This window comes from Magallana gigas, chromosome 8 (assembly GCF_963853765.1).
Source record: "Magallana gigas chromosome 8, xbMagGiga1.1, whole genome shotgun sequence".
Taxonomy (NCBI): Eukaryota; Metazoa; Mollusca; class Bivalvia; order Ostreida; family Ostreidae; genus Magallana; species Magallana gigas.
This window is the reverse complement of record NC_088860.1, coordinates 41,070,530-41,091,164: the sequence shown is the minus strand read 5'-3', so window position 1 is coordinate 41,091,164 and position 20,635 is coordinate 41,070,530. Positions and strand designations below refer to the sequence as shown.

General features: G+C 32.5%; 1 protein-coding gene across 8 annotated transcripts; it reads right to left on the bottom strand.

The window, feature by feature from the left end:
* Window positions 1-1,026: 1,026 nt before the first annotated feature.
* Window positions 1,027-20,568, bottom strand: LOC105323141 (leucine-rich repeat-containing protein 27). 8 transcript variants are annotated; one of them, XM_020065190.3, is made up of 15 exons: window positions 20,266-20,568; window positions 18,970-19,162; window positions 18,284-18,430; window positions 17,430-17,679; window positions 16,395-16,442; window positions 15,475-15,552; window positions 13,580-13,738; window positions 12,937-13,025; window positions 12,575-12,657; window positions 12,381-12,457; window positions 9,801-9,927; window positions 7,238-7,298; window positions 3,436-3,471; window positions 2,052-2,139; window positions 1,027-1,156 (listed from the first exon to the last, which is right to left on the bottom strand). In XM_020065190.3, the coding sequence occupies exons 1-14, from the start codon at window positions 20,566-20,568 to the stop codon at window positions 2,096-2,098; spliced, it is 1,695 nt and encodes a 564-aa protein (XP_019920749.3). In that variant the 3' UTR covers window positions 1,027-1,156; window positions 2,052-2,095. The 8 variants fall into 8 exon arrangements, with proteins under 8 accessions (XP_019920749.3, XP_065924231.1, XP_019920753.3 ...); XM_066068159.1 differs by lacking the exons at window positions 2,052-2,139; window positions 3,436-3,471 and adding an exon at window positions 3,993-4,030; XM_020065194.3 differs by lacking the exon at window positions 3,436-3,471.
* Between the last annotated feature and the right edge of the window lie 67 nt (window positions 20,569-20,635).

The window sequence follows — 20,635 nt, the reverse complement described above, 5'->3', positions numbered from 1 at the left end:
CGGACGGACAGACGGACGACGGACAAAATGTGATCAGAATAGCTCACTTGAGCTTTCAGCTCAGGTGAGCTAAAAAGTGTCCTAGTGTTCAACTAACCTACATCTGATGATGGGTCATGTCAGCAAAACCTGCCAGCTAAACACTAGCTCAAAACTCAAAGAATCCTGTATCTTCTTCTATGAGTGCTACTGTGGAATCATTAGATTTCGTGGTGGCTCAATTTTCGTGGAATTCGTGGGTACCTCTCATCCACGAATTAATTCTCCACGAATTAATAAATCATGGCAATAAAGTCATATTTCCTTTCGTAGGTATACGAGAATATACACAAAATTATGTCCCCATGAACCAGTAAAATTTAAGCAATCCACGAAAATTAGCCCCCAAGAATTTTAATGATTCCACAGTATTTACTCTCTCTCTCTCCTCTCTCTCTCTCTCTCTCAAATGTTTCCACTCCCTTTTAAATTTTTCATTATTTTTATTTGAACACTATATAATAACAAAATCATATCATCTGGACGGATTCATACATTTATCATATAACAGATATTATAACAATAAGGTACAAGGTGATAAAAGCCAAATCAAGTACATTTATTCTTGAACATCCGAACTATGTCAGTGTTTCAGTGCATGTATATTTATAGATAAATATGTCAAACACTTGTGTAACTTGGAGTGTTTGATTAATGGTAAAATGAAAGAGTATCAATGTAAACCAGAGAAAAGAAGGCAGAATGATATAACATTAATGCTTCCAGTACATCAAAAGTATAGTGAATGGCAATTGGTTTTGTAATATGTAAGATGTTGTTCATTAGGTAAACATCTCTTCATGAGATCCTGGCTGTCAATTATAGCACCTTTCACAGGATATGTTTGTGTCAGGAAAAGACTGGTGTATACGTAATGGCGGAGCATTTCACATAACGCAAACACAGGAAACGATCACTTCAAAAATCCAACGTCACCGTCACATACATTCCACCAGAATTATCCATTTTTCCCCCCGTTCTTCGATGATATTGACTAGATTTTGGGAACGCGGTTTCTTCGGTGTATGTTCCCTGTACTGAGTTCCCCGGTGAAAGCTTTAAATCGGTACTCTAGATTCTTCCTGGTGGACACCAGTTCTTTGTGCAAATCTTCAGCCTGAAAAAGAGGCAGATACCAAATATGTATAAATTTTTAAACCTAAAATTACTTTACCAATGCTTTTTTATTCTCTTTTGCTATGTGGTAAAATAAGTGTTTGATTTTCAAAAAAAAAAAATAACCTGAAATATATATTATCATCAAAATATTTTAAAGTTATTTTTAAGACACACTGGGCAAAAAATAAAAACATAAAAATCACAGCAAGCAACACCTCAGTCACCATACAAAATGGTCATGTGATATTATTTTGTAATCAACAGAGTGAATTATTTCCACTACTGACATATGTTAGTCGAATCGTACATGTAATAAAAATTATTTTAAAAAAGATTAAAAAAGAAAATTGACAACTGACTACAACTCATTGTCCTAATGTGAAAAAAAAATTGCATAACATAGTGAGTTCAAAATTATTAATGTATAATAGCAAAAGGCAGTAATTATTAGTATTTAATTTAATATGGATGACTTCATAATCTAGAATCAAAATTACCCTGCATATAATTATGAAAAATAAAATATAAAACATTTGATTGCAAAAAAAGGTAAATTTGTTAGAAAATTTTAGAAATAACGTATGTTGCCAAGGTACATATTATTATGTCACTAAAGCTAAAGAATAAAATGAGCCCCCAAGTTATTTGACAATTGGCAACTTTCCTGTAATCAAAGTTTGTTATAATATAAAACTTTGTCTAGATCAGTTCCATCAATACATCCCAATGTCTTAATAACTCAATCACAATTCAGTATAACTTTCATACTGAATGAAATTACATTACTTTCTGTAGACGTTATAAACAACGATACGCCCGTCGACCCTTTGTAATTTTTTGGACACGACTGTGTACAAGTAAAACAATAGAGATCTAGAAGAGTAATCACTTACTCAGACCCCCGCGTTGGTCCACTGTGCAAGAGTGGGGTGGGCATCTATTGCCACACAGTACCTGAAGAGGTACTATAAGAACTTCTACCTGTAAATGTTACTCATAATTGACCAAAAATGCTTTAAATAAATCAAAGTTATGAAAAGTAAAGGCTGTAAAGTGGTAAATCAATATTAAATAATTTTCTAAGTAATATGTTGTTTGTTTTTTTTGTTACAGAAGGGTCCTAGATATGGTTTTCATTATATGCTACAAGTATAACTATATGATTATGTATTCAACGATATAAAGTTATATGTAAATGTATTAGCTAGCTTTTAATGCAAAAAAAGTACACATCAAAACCTAATGTTGAATAATTTAAATATTTCTGAATCAAACAGACTGAACATGGATATTCAGATATTCCTTTCATAGATGCAATTAAAAGCAGAGGCAATCATTAACAATTATAAGCAGATTTTTTTCCTACTTCGTATTTTTTAAAATAACATCAAAACAGAGTCAATAGAATAGAAGAGATTATAAAACTATGTCTTCTATGAAGTACAATTAATTTTCTCAAAAACAGCATTATATATCACACACATCAGCTACTCTCTACTCATGCAGAATACTTCAATGTCCACTACTAAAAATAAAACCTAATAAGTATCATTTCATTGCAAATTACCAAATTTCTATTGGTCTTGCCTTAGAAGTCTTAAGTTGCTAAACTGGAGAAATTTAGTTGAAAAAAAATGTAAATTACTATAAGTTTTTATGAATTTGTACCCCATTAAATGAATTTTAATAACGATCAGTTAATCCAGGAGAAAAGAACAGAACCATATAACTCTTGGACCATTTTTTGATCTAGTGACCTTGACAATTTTTATCTGACCTTGAATAGACTTTAAAACTATACAGATAATATTATGACCTCAATAATACCTGGCTTGTTATTCAACAAATGTAATCATTACTAAATGTGTAACTGCTTCTGTAATCAATAGCCTATGGATGCATGTGCTTCAGCTCAATCAAATTTAACTACATGTAATGCTAAGTCTATTAAAGAAAAATAATTAAAAAACAACCAAACTTTTAAAAACCATCTACATTTCACAACAAGGAAATTAAGACTCTTAATTGATCATAAATGTTTTAAATATCACGAGGAAAAGACAACGGCACATTGAAACGTTTAAGAAAGACATTTTAAAAGAGAGCTAAAGTTTGGTAAAGATGCTTTAAGGATCAGAAGCTCATTCTGTAATCTCCAGAACTCATGCATGTTCCTAATTTCTAAGTGTGCATGCACTCTCTCTTGGGTCTAAGACAGACACAGTTTACATCTATAATGATATTACACTGTACCACATTTCAAATTATGTATTTTACCAAATGCATGAGGAAACTTTTTGGAGACCAATGAATCTGCAAGACAAAATGGACTATTTACATCTTGAAGGACAAATAGAAGGGATCAGATTACCCACCATTCTTCCAAATGAATGTAAAAATATTTGTAACAAAGTTACCAAAATAGTTTCTGTATAATTTTTTTTAATCTGCCATTGTATGCATAAAGTGTTTTATCAGCCATCAACTGCTTCTATATTATAAACCGGTATTAATTAATTTTCAATCATTTTTTTCCCTTTCATATAAAATAACCTGTAAAACTTATTTTAAGGCTGTAGTCTGAAGTGTTAACCAAATCTAATATTTAACATTTAACTACTCAGTAAACATTATCTTTACATTCGAATATGTACAAACATTTTAGCTTTTACACATAATTGAACATTTTTTAAAGAAGAATGTTGAATTAGATTTTGATTGCCTATGTGGTCACAGAAATGTGAGTGCTATTGATCTATTAAGTAAACATAGTGCAAATTAAACAAAGTTTGCACAAGAAAATTGACGTAAAAGCCAAAGGAGAGAGTTACTACCTTGTAAAATGCATTAGTTTTCTGTCTATACATCAATCCTGGAATTAATATTTAGCCCGTGATTCCGAAAGGCTAAAATTCATGTAGAATTACTAAGCAAGTTATGATTGTAAAATACTAATGTGCATAAAATGGAAACATATACTGATAAAAGCTTTTACATTTTATTTACCATGCATATATAATTATATCATGTGACATTACAACTTTATAAAAAAAATGTCCGATTGATAATATATTTTTTTGTTATTCTTAAAAAATTGTTAATGTGTCGAGTGTAAAATCTGATCAAAAACCAATTAAAGGTGCATTGTACTTGACTGTTATCATAGTGTTTATTTTTGTTTTCAAATAAAGGTACTAAGCCCAATTCTAACCCAAATCTATACACTTGCGACATGTGGTATCAGTGTATGCATAATGCATTTGAAAAAAAGTACTAAAACTGACAAACTGCCCTAGCTGACACTGACAGCACAGTACCTTACAATGGCACGACTCAACATAAAGGACTTAGAACCATTTTAACAAAACCTTGGACTTTCAGTAGGATGTAACAATCTATTTATTGCGAAAAAACAAGTTAAAATGATGCTCGTTTCAAGTGAAATAAACACTGACTGCGTAGTCTTCACTCAAAAGCCAGACAAATCGTGTTGATTTCAAAGAGCCATGACTGAGTGGCCTACAATAAAATAGACAGGACTCCGTCAAATTGCCGCTTGACTCAACTACCCAAAGTCCAATCTCTTGTTAAAATGGTTCTAAACTGACAAAGTCTCCAAGCTGACAGTGGCAGCACAGTATCCTAAATGACTCCACAAATAGTACTTAATAGACAAACTGTGACAGCTGATTGCATGGTATCCTACAAGACTCAACTTAAAGTACTACAACTGACTAACTGTCATTGAAGCTGACACTGACAGCACAGTATCTTACAATGGCATGACTTCACATAAAAGACTTACATTAACAAGCTGACATTGACAACACCATATTTTAAATGACTCCACATTAAGTACTTATAATTACTGTTCTAGCTGACACTGACAGCATTGTATTCTAAATGACTTCACATAGAGTACTTATAGTGACAAACTGTTCTAGCTGACTCTGACAGCAAAGCGTCCTACATGATACAATGTCATGGTTCTGCATAAAGAACTTAAATTGACAAACTCTCCTTGCTGACACTGACAGCACAGTATCCTAAATGACTCAATATTAAATACCAAAATAGATAACCTGTTCTAGCTAACACTGGCAGCATAGTTTAAATAATATCCTTAATGACTCCACATAAAGTACTTATATTGAAAAACTATCTTTTTTAACAGCATAGTATCCTATATGGCTCCACATAAAGTACTTAATTAACATGTATATTGACTGTTCTAGCTGACACTGACATCATAGCTAGTATCCTACATGACTTCACATAAAGGATTTAAATTAATAAAATGTTCTAACTGACGGAACAGTATCCTACATGACTCTACATAAAGTACTTAATATATTGACTGTTCTAGCTGACACTGACAGCACAGCTAGTATTCTACATAACATCAGATAAAGGACTTAAATTGACAAACTGTCCTAGCTCACAGCATAGTATCCTAAATGATTCCAAATAGAGTACTTTAAATGACAAACTGTGATAGCTGATAGCACAGTATCCTACATGACTCTATATAAAGAGGCTGTCCTAGCTGACAACACAGTATCCTAGATGACTCCACATAAAGGACTTCAATAGACAAACTGTTCTAGCTGACAGTGGACTGACAAAGTGTCACACTGTTGCCTTACCACTTGGTCATTGTTTGGAGATAGGTGGCAAAACAATGCTAATGTGAATGATTCCGAGCTGTCCTGTTCCAAAAAATACAGACCTTTTATAACTATCCCACAATGAATTAACAACACTATGTATTCTTTTCAAAATTACAAGTTTTATTGTATTTTATTTTCCAGCACTGACAAATTAAATACTATGTTTTCTTCAGGATTGCACTTGAATTTCTTTAAAACTTTGAACTTATGAAGAGATTTTTTTTAAATCTAAAGATTCAGGCTAGTGTAATTTTTTTTAAGAGTCTCGGGATAAAATGTTGCAATTACTTTGGGTTTTTTCCAATATAGTTTTCATTAACTTACACATTTACTTTAATTACAGCTTTTATTTGTACAATTTAATTATGAAATTTTCTAAATACAGGTGTATGAATTTTTATCTGAAAGTATGTTAAACTTATTCTTTATATTTCAAAAAATACCTGTATTAAAATTACTTTGATAATGATATGATGAGTACATGTACATATATTATCAACCGCCTCCCAACATAAACTAGCAATATGTGTACATAAATTCACACTAGCTAGTCTAGCTCTATCTAATAAGCAAAATGAATTTGATGGGGATTTATCTGCATAATGCGCTCATGATATCTTGAAGTACTCATTTTGTTACCAAATTGCAGATCACCAAAACTTAATTTTTTTTGTTTTAATTCTTGCAATCAAAATATTTCTTGCTCTAGATCATAAAAAGGCTGATAAATGACTAGGTATTCACAGTGACATTGGGCTATTTGTGTGCGAGTTAGGTGGATGTCTAATGCACAACCAAAATATTTTTTGAGCATTGTGCTACATTAGTTAAGTTACATATCCACAGATATGAAAAGAGCTTCCCTTGAGACTTGAGTGTTGGTGATACAATGTTACCAAGACCCCTCCCCCAATCCCTAGGTGAGTGCATGAGCTCATGCATTGTCAATATTTTTTTCATTTAACTGCATGAAGGGGTTTTCTTGCAAGCAAATTTAGATAGTTTCTCTGATCATGACTTATATTTGAGCAAACTTGATCAGACCATGTGAGTGTGAGTCCATGATAAAATTCTCATTTCAAACAGACAAGCTCATTTCACGTTTTGTATGTGTTATGAATTGTTGAAATTTTAAATTTTCAAAAAGGACAATGTAAGTATTATTATGAACAATACAAAGTGTATACATTCTCCTAAACAGTACATATTACAAAAAAAAATTGATTCAAACTGACAAAAAACATGAAAGAGGAAAATCTTTGTATGTTAGATTAATCAAGTCTCCATCTTAATTGCTGTATATATGATGTCTAGGAATGAAACAAGACATTAAGAAAAAGCATGCAATCTGGATTAATGAACTGGAAGTAAGCAAGCACAGATAATATTCTATGAGATCTATAGAAAACCTGTGGTCCACGCTTTGAGTTCCTGATAGCGCATCAAGAGGTCTTTCTGCAGAGATTTCACCTAGATAAGGAGACAAGCCAGGTATCTAAACTCAAAACTCTATCTTCTCAATTATTCTACCAAATTAATCTATCTACTGGAAGCCATTTTATGTCTATATATACATATGTACCATTTCTGTTCATTCAAGTTTCAGTCTTCAAATGAAATTAACCTGTACACTCAGTGGGCTGTTATAAATGGTCCATCTGAGAGTTCTTATACTTAAGATACTTAATAGCCATCTCTTAATAAAGTAAGGGTATTGTAGCTAATAATTAAGATGATGGCTCTCAAGGAAAAATTTGTAAAATTCCATAACCATGTATAGTAAGCTAGGATAATGGTTTCCCATTACATTAATCAGAAATCTTAATTCCCTACTCTCAGCAATACATAGTTTGTTCACAGAATATTGCACCTTATAATCCTAACCCTGCAGACCCATGAACCACAAGACTTCTACCAATTAAGTAATTAATGTGAATTATCAGGATTGTTATATTTAAATTACTTTTTTAATTGAATTAACTTTTACAAAACCTATGGAAATTAATCTTCTGTTGTTGGAATTGTTGCATTTTATTACATTAAGCATTTAAAGGTGTTATTGTCATGCACAACAACAGTAAACTGAATGGAAAGCCATGCATAATTTGTATATTTTGTTCAATGCACATTGTACATGTGACTGGGAGAGGATTTTTAAATCAATACATGAATATTCATTGCTAACCATTCGGTATACATGCCATAAAGGGGTCAAATTGCATAAATTATACTTAATATGCAAAAACCATGGTCATATACCTATTATCAGTCTTGCTTTTCTTACCTCAATGGAATATGAATTGAAAGTTTTGCACAATTCATTAAAAGAGAAGCAAAACTGATCTTATATTTTTTCATGATTTGCAAAAAGGTAAAGGAATAATATAAACACATTTTTGTAGATAAATACTTATAGATAATGAATATGAAATTGCGTTAATCAGGGAACTTTGCAAACTTTACAATAATCAAAAATATTTTTTATTTTATTTCAATACTCTTATTAGGAAGAACAAACTTTCTGAATTATTTGAAATTGACTCTACACGACAATAGAATTGAGATGAGTGGGATAGGGAGGGTCTGTTGTACATGTTACATTAATGTAATTAGGGAGGGAAAAATAATTTCTCTGGAAGAAATATTATCAATGTCATGTTTCTAAATTATACATTGAAGGAAACTTACAGCCAGTCTTGCATATTCTTACTGACCTTGGCCCAACTCATTAAATATATTTTGTTCTGATGAATAATTCATCCTCTATTTCGATTGGCTCCTCCACACTTTCATGAAGGAAATCTCACCAATTACCCTGTTTATGCAAATGTGTACATCTTTCAACAAATGCATGTTTTCATAATTATCAAGATAATCATCATTTTTATATCTCCAAAAAATTCTGAGGTTTGCTTTCTCAGTGGTGAAGTGAATGAAATGAATATTCATGAAAACAAGAAATTTAAGTTCAATGAGTTGGCCCACTTCAGGAAACATATGAGAAACTGGGAGTGGGTTTCTAATAATGGTTTCTACAGTATTAACAACTGATTGACCAATCACCAGAAAATTAAAGATTGAACTAAATATACCCTTCATAAAGAGCACAACAGCCTTATCTATGGAGGATTGAAAAATTCTTCTTTCCTCACAAACTGATTGATTATCTTTTTACTCATTTCATACTCTAGTTGTCTATTCTTGAAAGATATAAGACTTAGTATAATTGTTCAAAGGTTTATTACATGTATATCATACATGCTGTATCACGTTGAATTATTAGGATAACTTTATTAACTATTTCATATTCAATTTATAAGTGTATGTACATGTATACAGTTCATATTACATGTATATTGACAATTTTGTCAAAATGCTTCTTTTATAAAGAACCATGCAGAAAATTAAAACGTTTTTTAACTGTTGCTAAACATTGTACTAAAATCAGGAGGCACTAAAGCAGAAAACTATATAAAAGTTTTGATACGCTACTTTTGAAAAAATGATTCAACACCTTAAAACTGTTTATTAAAAAATGACTATATTTGGATAAATATGCAATTCACTTAAACAATACAACATGACCATTTTGTAAAAAGAAAATAAAAAGAGCAATATCAATCAATTATTATTACCCTTCTCCCAAACCAATCATGTTAGATAAAACAGTTAAATCAAGTTAAAGTCCTTTAATCTGAACTTCTTGAAAAAAAAATGATGCTTCATTTGCAGAACATAAAATATATCAAAACCTATAGATCAAGACATCCAGAATAAAATAGTTTCAATTATTGTAAAACATAGACATATATTGTTTGGGGGCAACATTGTGTCTCTTATAATATGACCATCTTTTACAATCATTAAGAGCAATGTCTTTAAATTCTATAAATACTGGCAATTAACCGATTTGTTATGCTTCAATACAAGCCATGGTAGTCTGTCTCTATGCAGTAAGGGTACTGTACTTACAATTTCCAGCTCCCTTCTGGCGGCCTCCATTTCTTCCTGTGGGGTTCCCTTGGGGAGTTTCCGTCTCTCGTGCATTAGTGAGGTGTGCTGTTTGATTCTCCTCTCTAATTCCCTGATCCTTGTTTGTCTGCAATTACATTACCACTTGTCTCTCAAAAAAATCACCCATACTGTCTGATCATAAAGGCAACCGATTGTTTGGAAGATAATAAACACAGTCTCCATCTATATAATATATAGTCACATCCATCTTCAGTATTACAGCATTAATTGTATGGTAACGTTTGAAGTCAGTACTGATTAATGTTAAACTTTCTTAGTTTTAACTTCAGAAACCATATTTTCTGAGTTATATAACAAAACCATATAATTATTTTTATTCTGCATCCTCACCAGAGTTTCACCATACTAGCAATTTACTCTATCAAATTAACTGCTGTGAAGTCGGGAATTGATAAACTGATTTAACAAAACATAAAGACAGACCTTCATCTTAGGCTTTACTCTTGCTTATTGTCACAGTGAAAGAGAAAGTATCAAAGAAACAAGATAATATTTTTTGATTTTCCATTTTGTGGCTGCTGTAAAAAACAACCTCAAATTTAAAGACACGAGGACTTGAAAGTCTAGCTTACTTCCTGCAACCACCAAAACAGAGAATTAACAGAGCTGAATTCAAATTTATAGCTGCTACCCTACCTGCTAGAGTAAATATTTAGGTCCTATTGAAGGCACCCCTGAATGAATTAATGGTGTTATTGCTAAGCACATATTGTTCAGGATCATAGCAATATATAGAGTTAAGCAGTGGCTACGATCTTAAATGCAGCCTAGGTAACATCTGATTCCTCAATAGTACCTCCCCTCTCTATTAAGGTGTACTTTGGCGTATTAACAGAAATCAAAATTAATGTATATATTCTGTGTGGACATTTTTTTATATACCCTGCCTCTCTTTTAGTCATTAACAATTAAGTTTGTTTGGAGCACTAACAGAAATACAACAGTTGAAATTTTGTGTAGACATTTGTGGTTAATATTTTTTTCTTATTAGGTACAAGTGTTATACAGTTAAATATCTATATCTCGAAGTTCGGGGGACCACGGAAAAAATTCGAGATATCCGGGTGTTCGAGATATCCAAAGTCGAAATTCTTCGACTCCATTAGCGTTTTTGTTTTTGTCCTGACATGTTAACACAGGAAGTCCTTATATGCACTATAATTTGAAAACCGGTATGAACGAAAAAAAAAGACGGAATATTGAAACGATGTTTTATTTATAGACATTTATAGACATTGCACATATACACTTAAATAAGAATTTATATGAAACGTTACAATTATTTTAAATAACAGTTAATCAAACATACAAGCATAATGTACATGTATACAACTTTTCAGAATATAAATAAATCACGTTCACACTATTGTCAAATCACTGCGCTATTTGGTAATTGAGTGACTGTGAACTTGTTTGCTTTATAAGTAGTATGCATCATTATTCATATTATCGGTAATGTTAGGGGTGCTTACATTTGGGAGCTGTGAACTTGTTTGTTTTATCAATCACCGGAGTATATACCCAAGCTGTTATAACAATTACCGTGTCATCGATAGCTGCACTGGCTAAGCGTGGAGTTAATAGACTATCAGTCTTGAGAAAAGGTGTGAATTGCCGCGGGCGAGAATAACGAGGACACGACATGCGGGGTGCGATTAGCAGACCGGAAAATTGACTTCACTTCGAGATAACCCAGGTAAAATTTGTTATTGGGACCGTAAACATACTTCGACATAAGCGGGGTATTCGAGATAACCGCATTCGAGATATCAGTAGTTTTTTAAATCATATATATAGGGAAAACGGCCGGGACCGGCGGCCGACTTTGACATAACCGGGGTATTCGAGATATCCCATGTTCGAGATACCGATATTTACCTGTACTTACTTTTCTGCTTTTAATACTTGACATGTATTATGTGAGAAAAATGTATTCACATTTTCCTCTTGAGGTGTACATGTACTTGAATATTCTTGCTGTGTAGGCATTTTTATTGACTTTCCCACCTTTAACACTTAATTTTCCTACTTCAGTACTTTTCTACTTGGTGTGGATACCCGCTATTACTTTTACTCGTTTTATTATTACTTGTGTACGTTGTATGGATATCTATAATATAGCTACTTATCATCTCTACTTATACTTTTCATAGTAGGTATTCTAACTTTATGGACATCTTTTCATGTGAACTCTATGTAGACATATGCAGTTACTTTTGCTGTGTATTTTAGCTGTATGGACATCTGTGCTTAGTTTTACCCTTCAACTACATGAGTACTCTAATTGTGTTGATACCCGTACTTATGTTTACACTTGAACTACATGTGTACTCTATGTAGTTCAAGTGTACATATAAGTACACATGTCAACACAGCTAAGGACTATAGCTATGTTGATATCTGTACTTATATTTACACTTAAAAAACATGTGTACTCTATCTGTGTTGATATCCGTACTACTTATGTTTACACTTGAACTACATGTGTACTCTAGCTGTGTTGATATCTGTACTTACTTTTCCTCCTCCACTCGCTGTCGAGTGGTCGGTGACATGGCACGGCGCACCTTTTCATGGGCATTCTTTACATCTTCCTGTCAGTTACAAAAAACATGAAAATGCAAAAACTGTAAATCTATCTTAATTAATACAGTTACCATTTCAAAATGCAAAAAAGTGATTTCCAAATATGATCTTAGATTCTGACTTACCTTAATTCTCTCTTCATTGGTGGGAATTTTCATGTGGTTTTTGTCGATGTCAAAGGGGGCTTTCTCAACAGCATCAGTATAATCTGGAAACACACGCCCACATAATGCTCCCAATTTTACATTATACTTTGAATTCAAATTCATACATCCAAATACAATTAATAATATAGACATTATCAAAATTAGACAAATTTCTCTATATTGTAAGAAATTAATCAAAAGAGGAGAATCCCCCCCCCCCTCAATGTGTGATTTATATGCATTGTTCCTGATGGTCTGCATTGTGAGTACTTTGTTTTCTAATTATCAGTACAGTCTGTGCTTTACTTATGAATTAGGGTTTGGGATTATCAGAGTCATACCCTTTGTTCCCTTCACCATACTTTCGTAGTGCTTCTTTTGCTGTATTTTCTTTGTTTTTACTCGCCAGTCTTTAAGCACTTCATCATCTCTGAAACATGAAAATAAACACATGAAGCTTCATAGATATTGTCAGTACATACAGTTTTGCACTGATTGATACTGTCACACACAGAAGCACACTTTTAAGCAAAAAACTTGTTTCTAGGTGAAATTAAATACCGGTATGTTTTAAAATATAAAAACAAAGATTCAGTTGGTATTTGTGGAAATCAATTTTCCAGGACTAATTTAAAGCTACACTTGTTCACAGAATACATAATATTGAGATTCTTCTTAAGGTTATTACTTCAATGAATATTTGCTATATTGCTCAGTTCAATTCACAATGTGTACACCTTCAAAACTGGTGTACAAAATGTGATGAATATTGAGTAACCCAAGTAAGCTTATATGAGACCATACTTTATCTATGCTAATTTCTCATGTGAATACATCTTTATAACTATTTGGATAAAATAGTTCACCTTACTCCAGACACAAAATTTGATTTTTAAAAAAATAAAAAAAGAATTTAGGTTAAAAATCACAATTTGCCGACATGCATCTAATAGTTTATATATGATACAGCATTCTCTGCCTTACTTTCTCCTCTGGATAATGGCGTCTGTTTTCTGTTTGTGCTCTTTGACCTTGGCCAGCTTGCGCTCCTCTGTCATCTTGAAGTTAGCGTATTCCTCGGGTGGAGGTTCAGGGTAGGGGTTTACTTTCCAGTTCATCACGCTAGCGGCAGACTTTTTACGACTGTTGTACAAAATCAGATTCAAATATAAATAATTCAAATTGAGAGTTTTTTCAGTGTACATTTATCCATTTTCATCTAGATAATAAATGATAAGATTAATTCAGAAAATACACTAAATGTACTAAATTTTTTTTAGAAATAATAGTGTTTTTAATGTTATTCATAAATTAAATACACGTTTTCAAACATGATAATGGTTTGAATGATCCAATCAATGACATATGTAGTCATTCTATGGTAATTATGATGATTCAGTTGAATGAATATATGTATCATTCATATTAGATTGATAAAAAGGACAATCATAAGTCTCTGATGATTGAAACAAAAAATCATGCAAAAATGTAAAAAATACCAATTATTAAGCAAACTATTAATTGTACTATTTATCATGTGTATAAAGTTAAATGATTTAACAGGTATATATTGTATAACATTTTAAAATACTAGTGTATAGAAGAGTGTGCTCTTTTACTAAAATCCAGAAGTTTAATACTCTGAAATAAAATTTTTTTTTTTTTGGAAATTCAAAAAAAAAAGAATTAAGTAAAAATTGGAGCAAAAAATATCAGAACTTTTATTTTAAAAACATATAGGCTGTAGGTATCACACCAGTAATTGACATATCAAAATGAATGCAACTGTAATTTCATTAAAAAGTTAATAGAATATTCATTCTTAGTATTTAAGAATTCCCTTATTCAGTTTAAATAAATTTGGACCTCCTAACAATGTTTTTTTGTTAGAAGGGTGAGCATTTTTCATAGGAACTACTCCTTCAATTTGTAAATGCACATTTTCCAATCATTTTCCTAAGGAGTGTGCAGGTAATTAACAAATAACATATAAACAAAAAACAATTTTAAAAGAGGTTTAATTTTGAGGGTCAGATTTTGTTCAGTTTGAAACCAAGAGAAAATGTTGTACGATTGGGTGTCCTTTTAGGTGTTTCCTCTGAATATTTTGTTGAGAAAAATGAACACACTGATATTTCATAGAAATTTTCTTCTTTTTTTTTTTTTTGATACATTTTGTTATAAATTGAATGAACACTTCTTTCACCTGTAGTTTTAACAAATAGCGGTGTGACACCTGCACTATAACCATTGTCTGAAATCCATGGCCATCCTCACAAATATTTACAATGAATTTTTCTAGTTTTCATGCAGTTCACAAATTAGAAAATGAAACTCTTTTGTTCTTGAAGGAATAAAAATGACCATTGATTATGTCAATTATATGCAAATAGCCATGCATTGTTCATAGATACATGCATTAATATCTTTCCAGGAATGAAGGAGCAAAATGAGAGCATGGATTATTCATTACCGGTACTACAAGAAGAGTTCAACAAGTTGCCCCTCAGTCAGGCCAAAATAAAATTATTGTTTCTTTGGAATTGCCTCCTGCTTCATTGAACACCCTCCCCCCCCCCCCCCAACTGAAAAAAATTTATTTGCAAATTATAACAAACTTTTTTATATCGAGACTTTTTAAAAATATTTTTACCAACTATTAATTAGTTAAACTTCAAGTTTGAATAGTAAATAAAAAAAATTATTCACTCCCTTCCTCCTGGGTCTAGAAACCTCCAGGCGGCAATTCCAAACAAACATTTTTTTACGTGTTCGTACTAAACGAGTTTTACTGTATGTGAGAATGACTGCCCGTTTCCAACAATGGGACTAAACTGTGAACTGAATTGCGAACTGAACCGTTGAATGCAGTCTCAGACCTGCAACTTGTCTTCCATCTGTTCAAGGAGACCTGATGCAGGGAGTCCATCCTGCCTGACTCTATCATGTGTCGAAAACTAACAGCAGCAAATCGCAGATACATATTTTAATATTAATTCTTCTAGCTCCCATATTTTTTACTTCATTCCAAAAATTTTTTATCTCACATATTATTGGTTTTTTAAAAGTTTATTTATATCGATAATATTATTTTGTTTTAAAAAAAAAATATTCATTTAATATCATTCAGACCTGAAAATTATAGTTTTAAGGAAATGTTCATCTGCACTCTTAGTTGTATTTTTATTTCTTAGTTTAATCTTAGTTTAATCAAGAAACCAAACAAAACCCTTTAAACTCATACAGCTAAGGGTATGATAATTTTAAACATCCTTCTGAATATAAATCACACCATTAATTGCTTAATTAAGAGAATCAATTAACATTAACATCCATATTTAATTTAATATCAGGGCTCTTGAAGGAAGAGGAATCGGCATAAAATGGAAATCCAGCCAATAAATCAAGTACAGAAATCGTTAATTCAATTAATCATGGTCAATGACAATAATAAGTTGGCAAAATGTTCCCCAGCCAGAAGAAACAGATAAAAAGAAAAAATGTTAGAGCCCAAACTTAATGCATTAACTAGTAACAATGATTAAGGATTTAAGGTGGAATTAATAATTTGGGGGGAAATTAATGACTTGGATGCATAGTCATTTTCTAATTCTTGTCAGGAGAATACTATTTTGTGTTAAAATTGACAGAGCTTCAAAAATTTTGTTATTCACTATTCAATGACAGAAAGATGTAAAGTATTGTATATTTCAAAAACAAGTTTGGTTATTCATAAGAACAGAACCATCAAGTCCTCTGAAGTATTTATTTGAGAGCAGAGAAATACAGCAAGAGGTACCTATTCTCCTCATTGAAAGCTTCTGTCACAAAGTATGTAGAATCAACACTGAAAATTCAACACACTAAAATCATCATTGATAAAATTAACTTCATTCAGATAAACATGTATACACCTTGGTAATGATGTACCAACAGAGACAATGAAGCTACATCCAGAAATATTTTGTCAACCAGTCTGAAATTTAAATTCAATAGCTCTAAAGTAACTAATGTTGTGCAAACGATGTATGTATAAGTATGGTTCTGAAATCATACTTCATAAAATCATAGTTTAAATTTCATATACATGCACGTCTACATAGGTGAGATTCACTGGCTGTGATGTGTTGAAAGCGGTGATCTGACATCACAAACTAATGATGTCATACAAATTTTATTCATATACATTTTTTATGAACATACTTTGGTTGCTACACCTAACTAACTACCAAGAACCATTAAGCAGAGAAAAGTATTCGAGAAACCTTGATATTTGGCAAAGTCTTGGAGTGGAGAAAAGCTTCTGGCATTTTCTAATGGAGTTCTTCCATTACGATACTTCTATTAGTCTAATGGACTTATGGGATAATTGGCTGGGAGGAAATTCAGAATCAAATTACCATAACCTACCTCTGTCTCCTAAAGCTTAAAGCCAAAAAAGTATTCTTACTATCAACAACTCAAGAAAGTTTGTTCATCTGATTCTTTCATAAATCTGTTCTTTGTTGAAATATAATTTGAAATCTTAACTATTTTTTGCATAGGAGGGCAGTCAGAAAAGAAGTCTCTTCCACTTGACATAATTCACAGAAAATTGATAAGTACAGTACCATAATAACTAAAAGGTACTGTAAATGTTTATATTGAGGAAATACATCAGCCACTGTTTAATAGTTTTCTATGCAGAATTGCTACATAAGTCTCTCTAATCTCATCATTATAACATGACTCCTGACCAACAACACATTGCGAATAATATTCTCTCCATCTTATTTTCATCAGTCTATCACACCATAGCTTAAAAGACACATTTCTTCTGATCATCATCACTCACCTTTCCACAGTTCCAGACGCCCCCGCACGGCGCACTTTCTCCGCCTTCTCCTGTTTTTTGTCTGTGTAACTGACCGGGCGGTGGAGAGCCACCGGCTGTGGCACCGGTCCAAATGGGTCTGAGGACTTGGTGGTGGTGCTCTTGGCATCGTCCAGGGCCAGGGTCCGCTGACGCCGCTTGGCGTAGTCCTGAAGGTCATCTCCATCATCCCAGTCATCAGAACTACTGCTGCTACCATTACCTGGGGAACCTGGAGGAGCAATGATATCAAAATGAGAGAGAGAGAGAGAGAGAGAGAGAGAGAGATTGCCAGTCTTTACTACACTAGATGCATAAAGACCTATTAAAAGAGCCAATCTTTCAGTAATTCAGTACCGGTACTTTGATTTCAAACTGAGAGAGAGAAAGAGAGAGAGAGAGAGAGAGAGAGAGAGAGAGATTGCCAGTCTTTACTACACTAGATGCATAAAGACCACTTAAAAGAGCCAATCTTTCAGTAATTCAGTACCGGTACATTGATTTCAAACTGAAAGAGAGAGAGAGAGAGAGAGAGAGAGAGAGAGAGAGAGAGAGAGAGAATAAGAGAGAGAGAAAGAAAGAGTGAAAGAGGAGGAGAACAAATTAAGTATAAAAACAAGGATTTTAATAAATATCCCTATATGGACAATGCTAGTCTAGTCGAAATTGTTCATCTGAGTAGCCACTGTATGTATTAACAAGTTTATTTATTAGGGAAATGATTTTACAAAAAAACAAAACAATTCTTTATATTCTTCATATCATGTTCTTAACAACGTCATCCCAGCTGCCTTATGTTCAATGAGATGTTGACTTTAATTCTGTACTGGTCATACCGTTCAAGAGTTGACCGGATGACTTGGCCTGGAGCATCTCTCGTAGGAATTTCAGGATTTCTGCAGTGCCTTTCTCCATGATGTCTTTCGGTGGAAATTCAATGGGGTTGTTGCTTATATTCAGACCATTTAAACTCTTAATTAAACCTAAAATAAACAGCATAACCAGTATTTCCAATTATCATTTTAATATTTACATGCATTTAATTGTCAATCAGACATCATTCTCCCTTCTCAATAAATAAATGTTTTTTTATGATACATATCTAATAATTTTCAATCATACAGAAAAGACATAATGTACCTCTAATTTTTTATGTAACATGTATACTAGTATAAATCTTTCAGATAGTCATTGTAAATGCTGATTAAAATAATAAAAAAAAACCCAGGACTTTTCACATACTGTGGAATCATTCAATTTGTGGAGGCCAATTTTCGGGGATTGCTTTAATTCTACAGGTTCGTGGGGATGTAATTTCGTGTATTATCTTATGCTTACAAAAGCAAATATGACTTTATTTGACTAATTTATTAACTTGTGGAAGATGATAAGAGATACTCGCAAACTCAAAATTGAGCTTAGACGAAATATAATAATTCTACAGTAAGTTCTTTTATGTCCAATTAATGCAATTTGATGATAGGAGTCTCAGAGAATTAAATCCTCATGAGTTTTTTATTACCTAGTTCAAGGGGAAGACTTCTGAGTTTGTTTCCTTCCAGAAGAAGTGTTCGGAGGTGATTGTGTCGACCAGTGTACACGCTTGGTAATCGTAAAAGTTTGTTCCTCCTGAGATCGAGCCATGTTAGTCGTGGCAAGCAGTCGAAAAAATCGTCCGGAAGACTAGTCAGTTCGTTTCCTTCTAGGTACAGGTACTGAAAATTTAATACAGTTTCATAATTTATAGGTTGAAGCATAAAGAATTGGCTGTAACTATAAGGGTTCTATCCAGAAGTAGAAAATACTTCACTATCATTGTCAATATCATAATGGTCTAAAATTAAACTGATATTAAAAAATGTGCCCTCTAAAAATCTTAAAGTTTTTCAACATATACAGTGATTAGTTTAGTTGCAGGTTTTAATTAGCTCCCAGTTTGAAAAAATTCAGATGGATAACCTGGATCAACCTATAACAGTGCCACCCAATGCAAAAATTGTGTGTTTAATTATTGCATACAAAAATGTGTGCTAGTTTTTGGACTGATTAAACCTTATTTACATGCACATTCTGTGGAAAAAATAAGTACAATAAATTCTAAATGCAATTTACTACTGATATCATCACTTTGATTTACTAGCCTCTAATAGTCTTTCAAACACCATCACCAGACCCATAATTTGATAAAGTAAGTAGTGCAGTTTGTTTACAAGTAAACAAGGTCAATCTTGATCTTGAAGTGAAATTATATTTTCATATTCCTAGGTCGGCACAGTGTTTCAGAGAAATTAATTAGTCCGAAAAAAGTAAGTGATGATAGCAGTAGCAATTTGCATGAAGAATTTAATGGTTCTAATGCCACAGAATTTGTGTATAAATAAAGTTAATCAGTCCAAATCTAGCACAGATTTGTAAGTGTAATATAAATTAAAATACACTTTTTTTTCAATGAGTCAGAGTGGCACTGTAGCTCCCGGGTCGTCCTAACTGGGTTTTTTTTCAGAATGGGAGCTAGAGACCTGCAGTTAAATTGAAGGTTTGAGTTTTTCTGATTGATATTGAATGTATTGATCAATCAAGCAATTGCCTATATCCATGTAAATCATCATGCATGTTCATCATCACCTGACCTACATATATGTATATCCCAGCTGTATGTTACAATCGAATGATTTTCTCTATCACATTATTATAGGCTTCCTTACATAAAAAGAAATACAAAGATATATAAACCCTAGCCTGCTAGCAAAGTCACATAGTGAATATAGTTAAACGGAGTAACCCTGCATGCATGTTTATGCAGGCCCGAACACTTTACCTCAAGGTTATTCATCTCTAACAGTTCGCGTGGAATCTGCAACATTTTTTTATCACACAGTTCTAATGTATTTGAACCAAGTGTCCTTGTCTGTTTTATAATTTTTAAAATAAGATCTTCATCTTTCTTCGTTTTTGCGACTCCCCTTTCTGTCGGCGAATCGAGACCAGGGGAATACAAATCCAATCGATCAATTTCACTTTCCGACGACTCATCAACATTGTCACCGATATCCAAATTGTCGATATCTGGATGATCATCAAGAGTTGCCATCTCAGATTCCAATTTTTCTTTGATTTTCATGACATTAAAATATTCCTAGACCGTGAAGCCGACTGTGTTTGTTTTCACCGTCATTCCACATGGTATA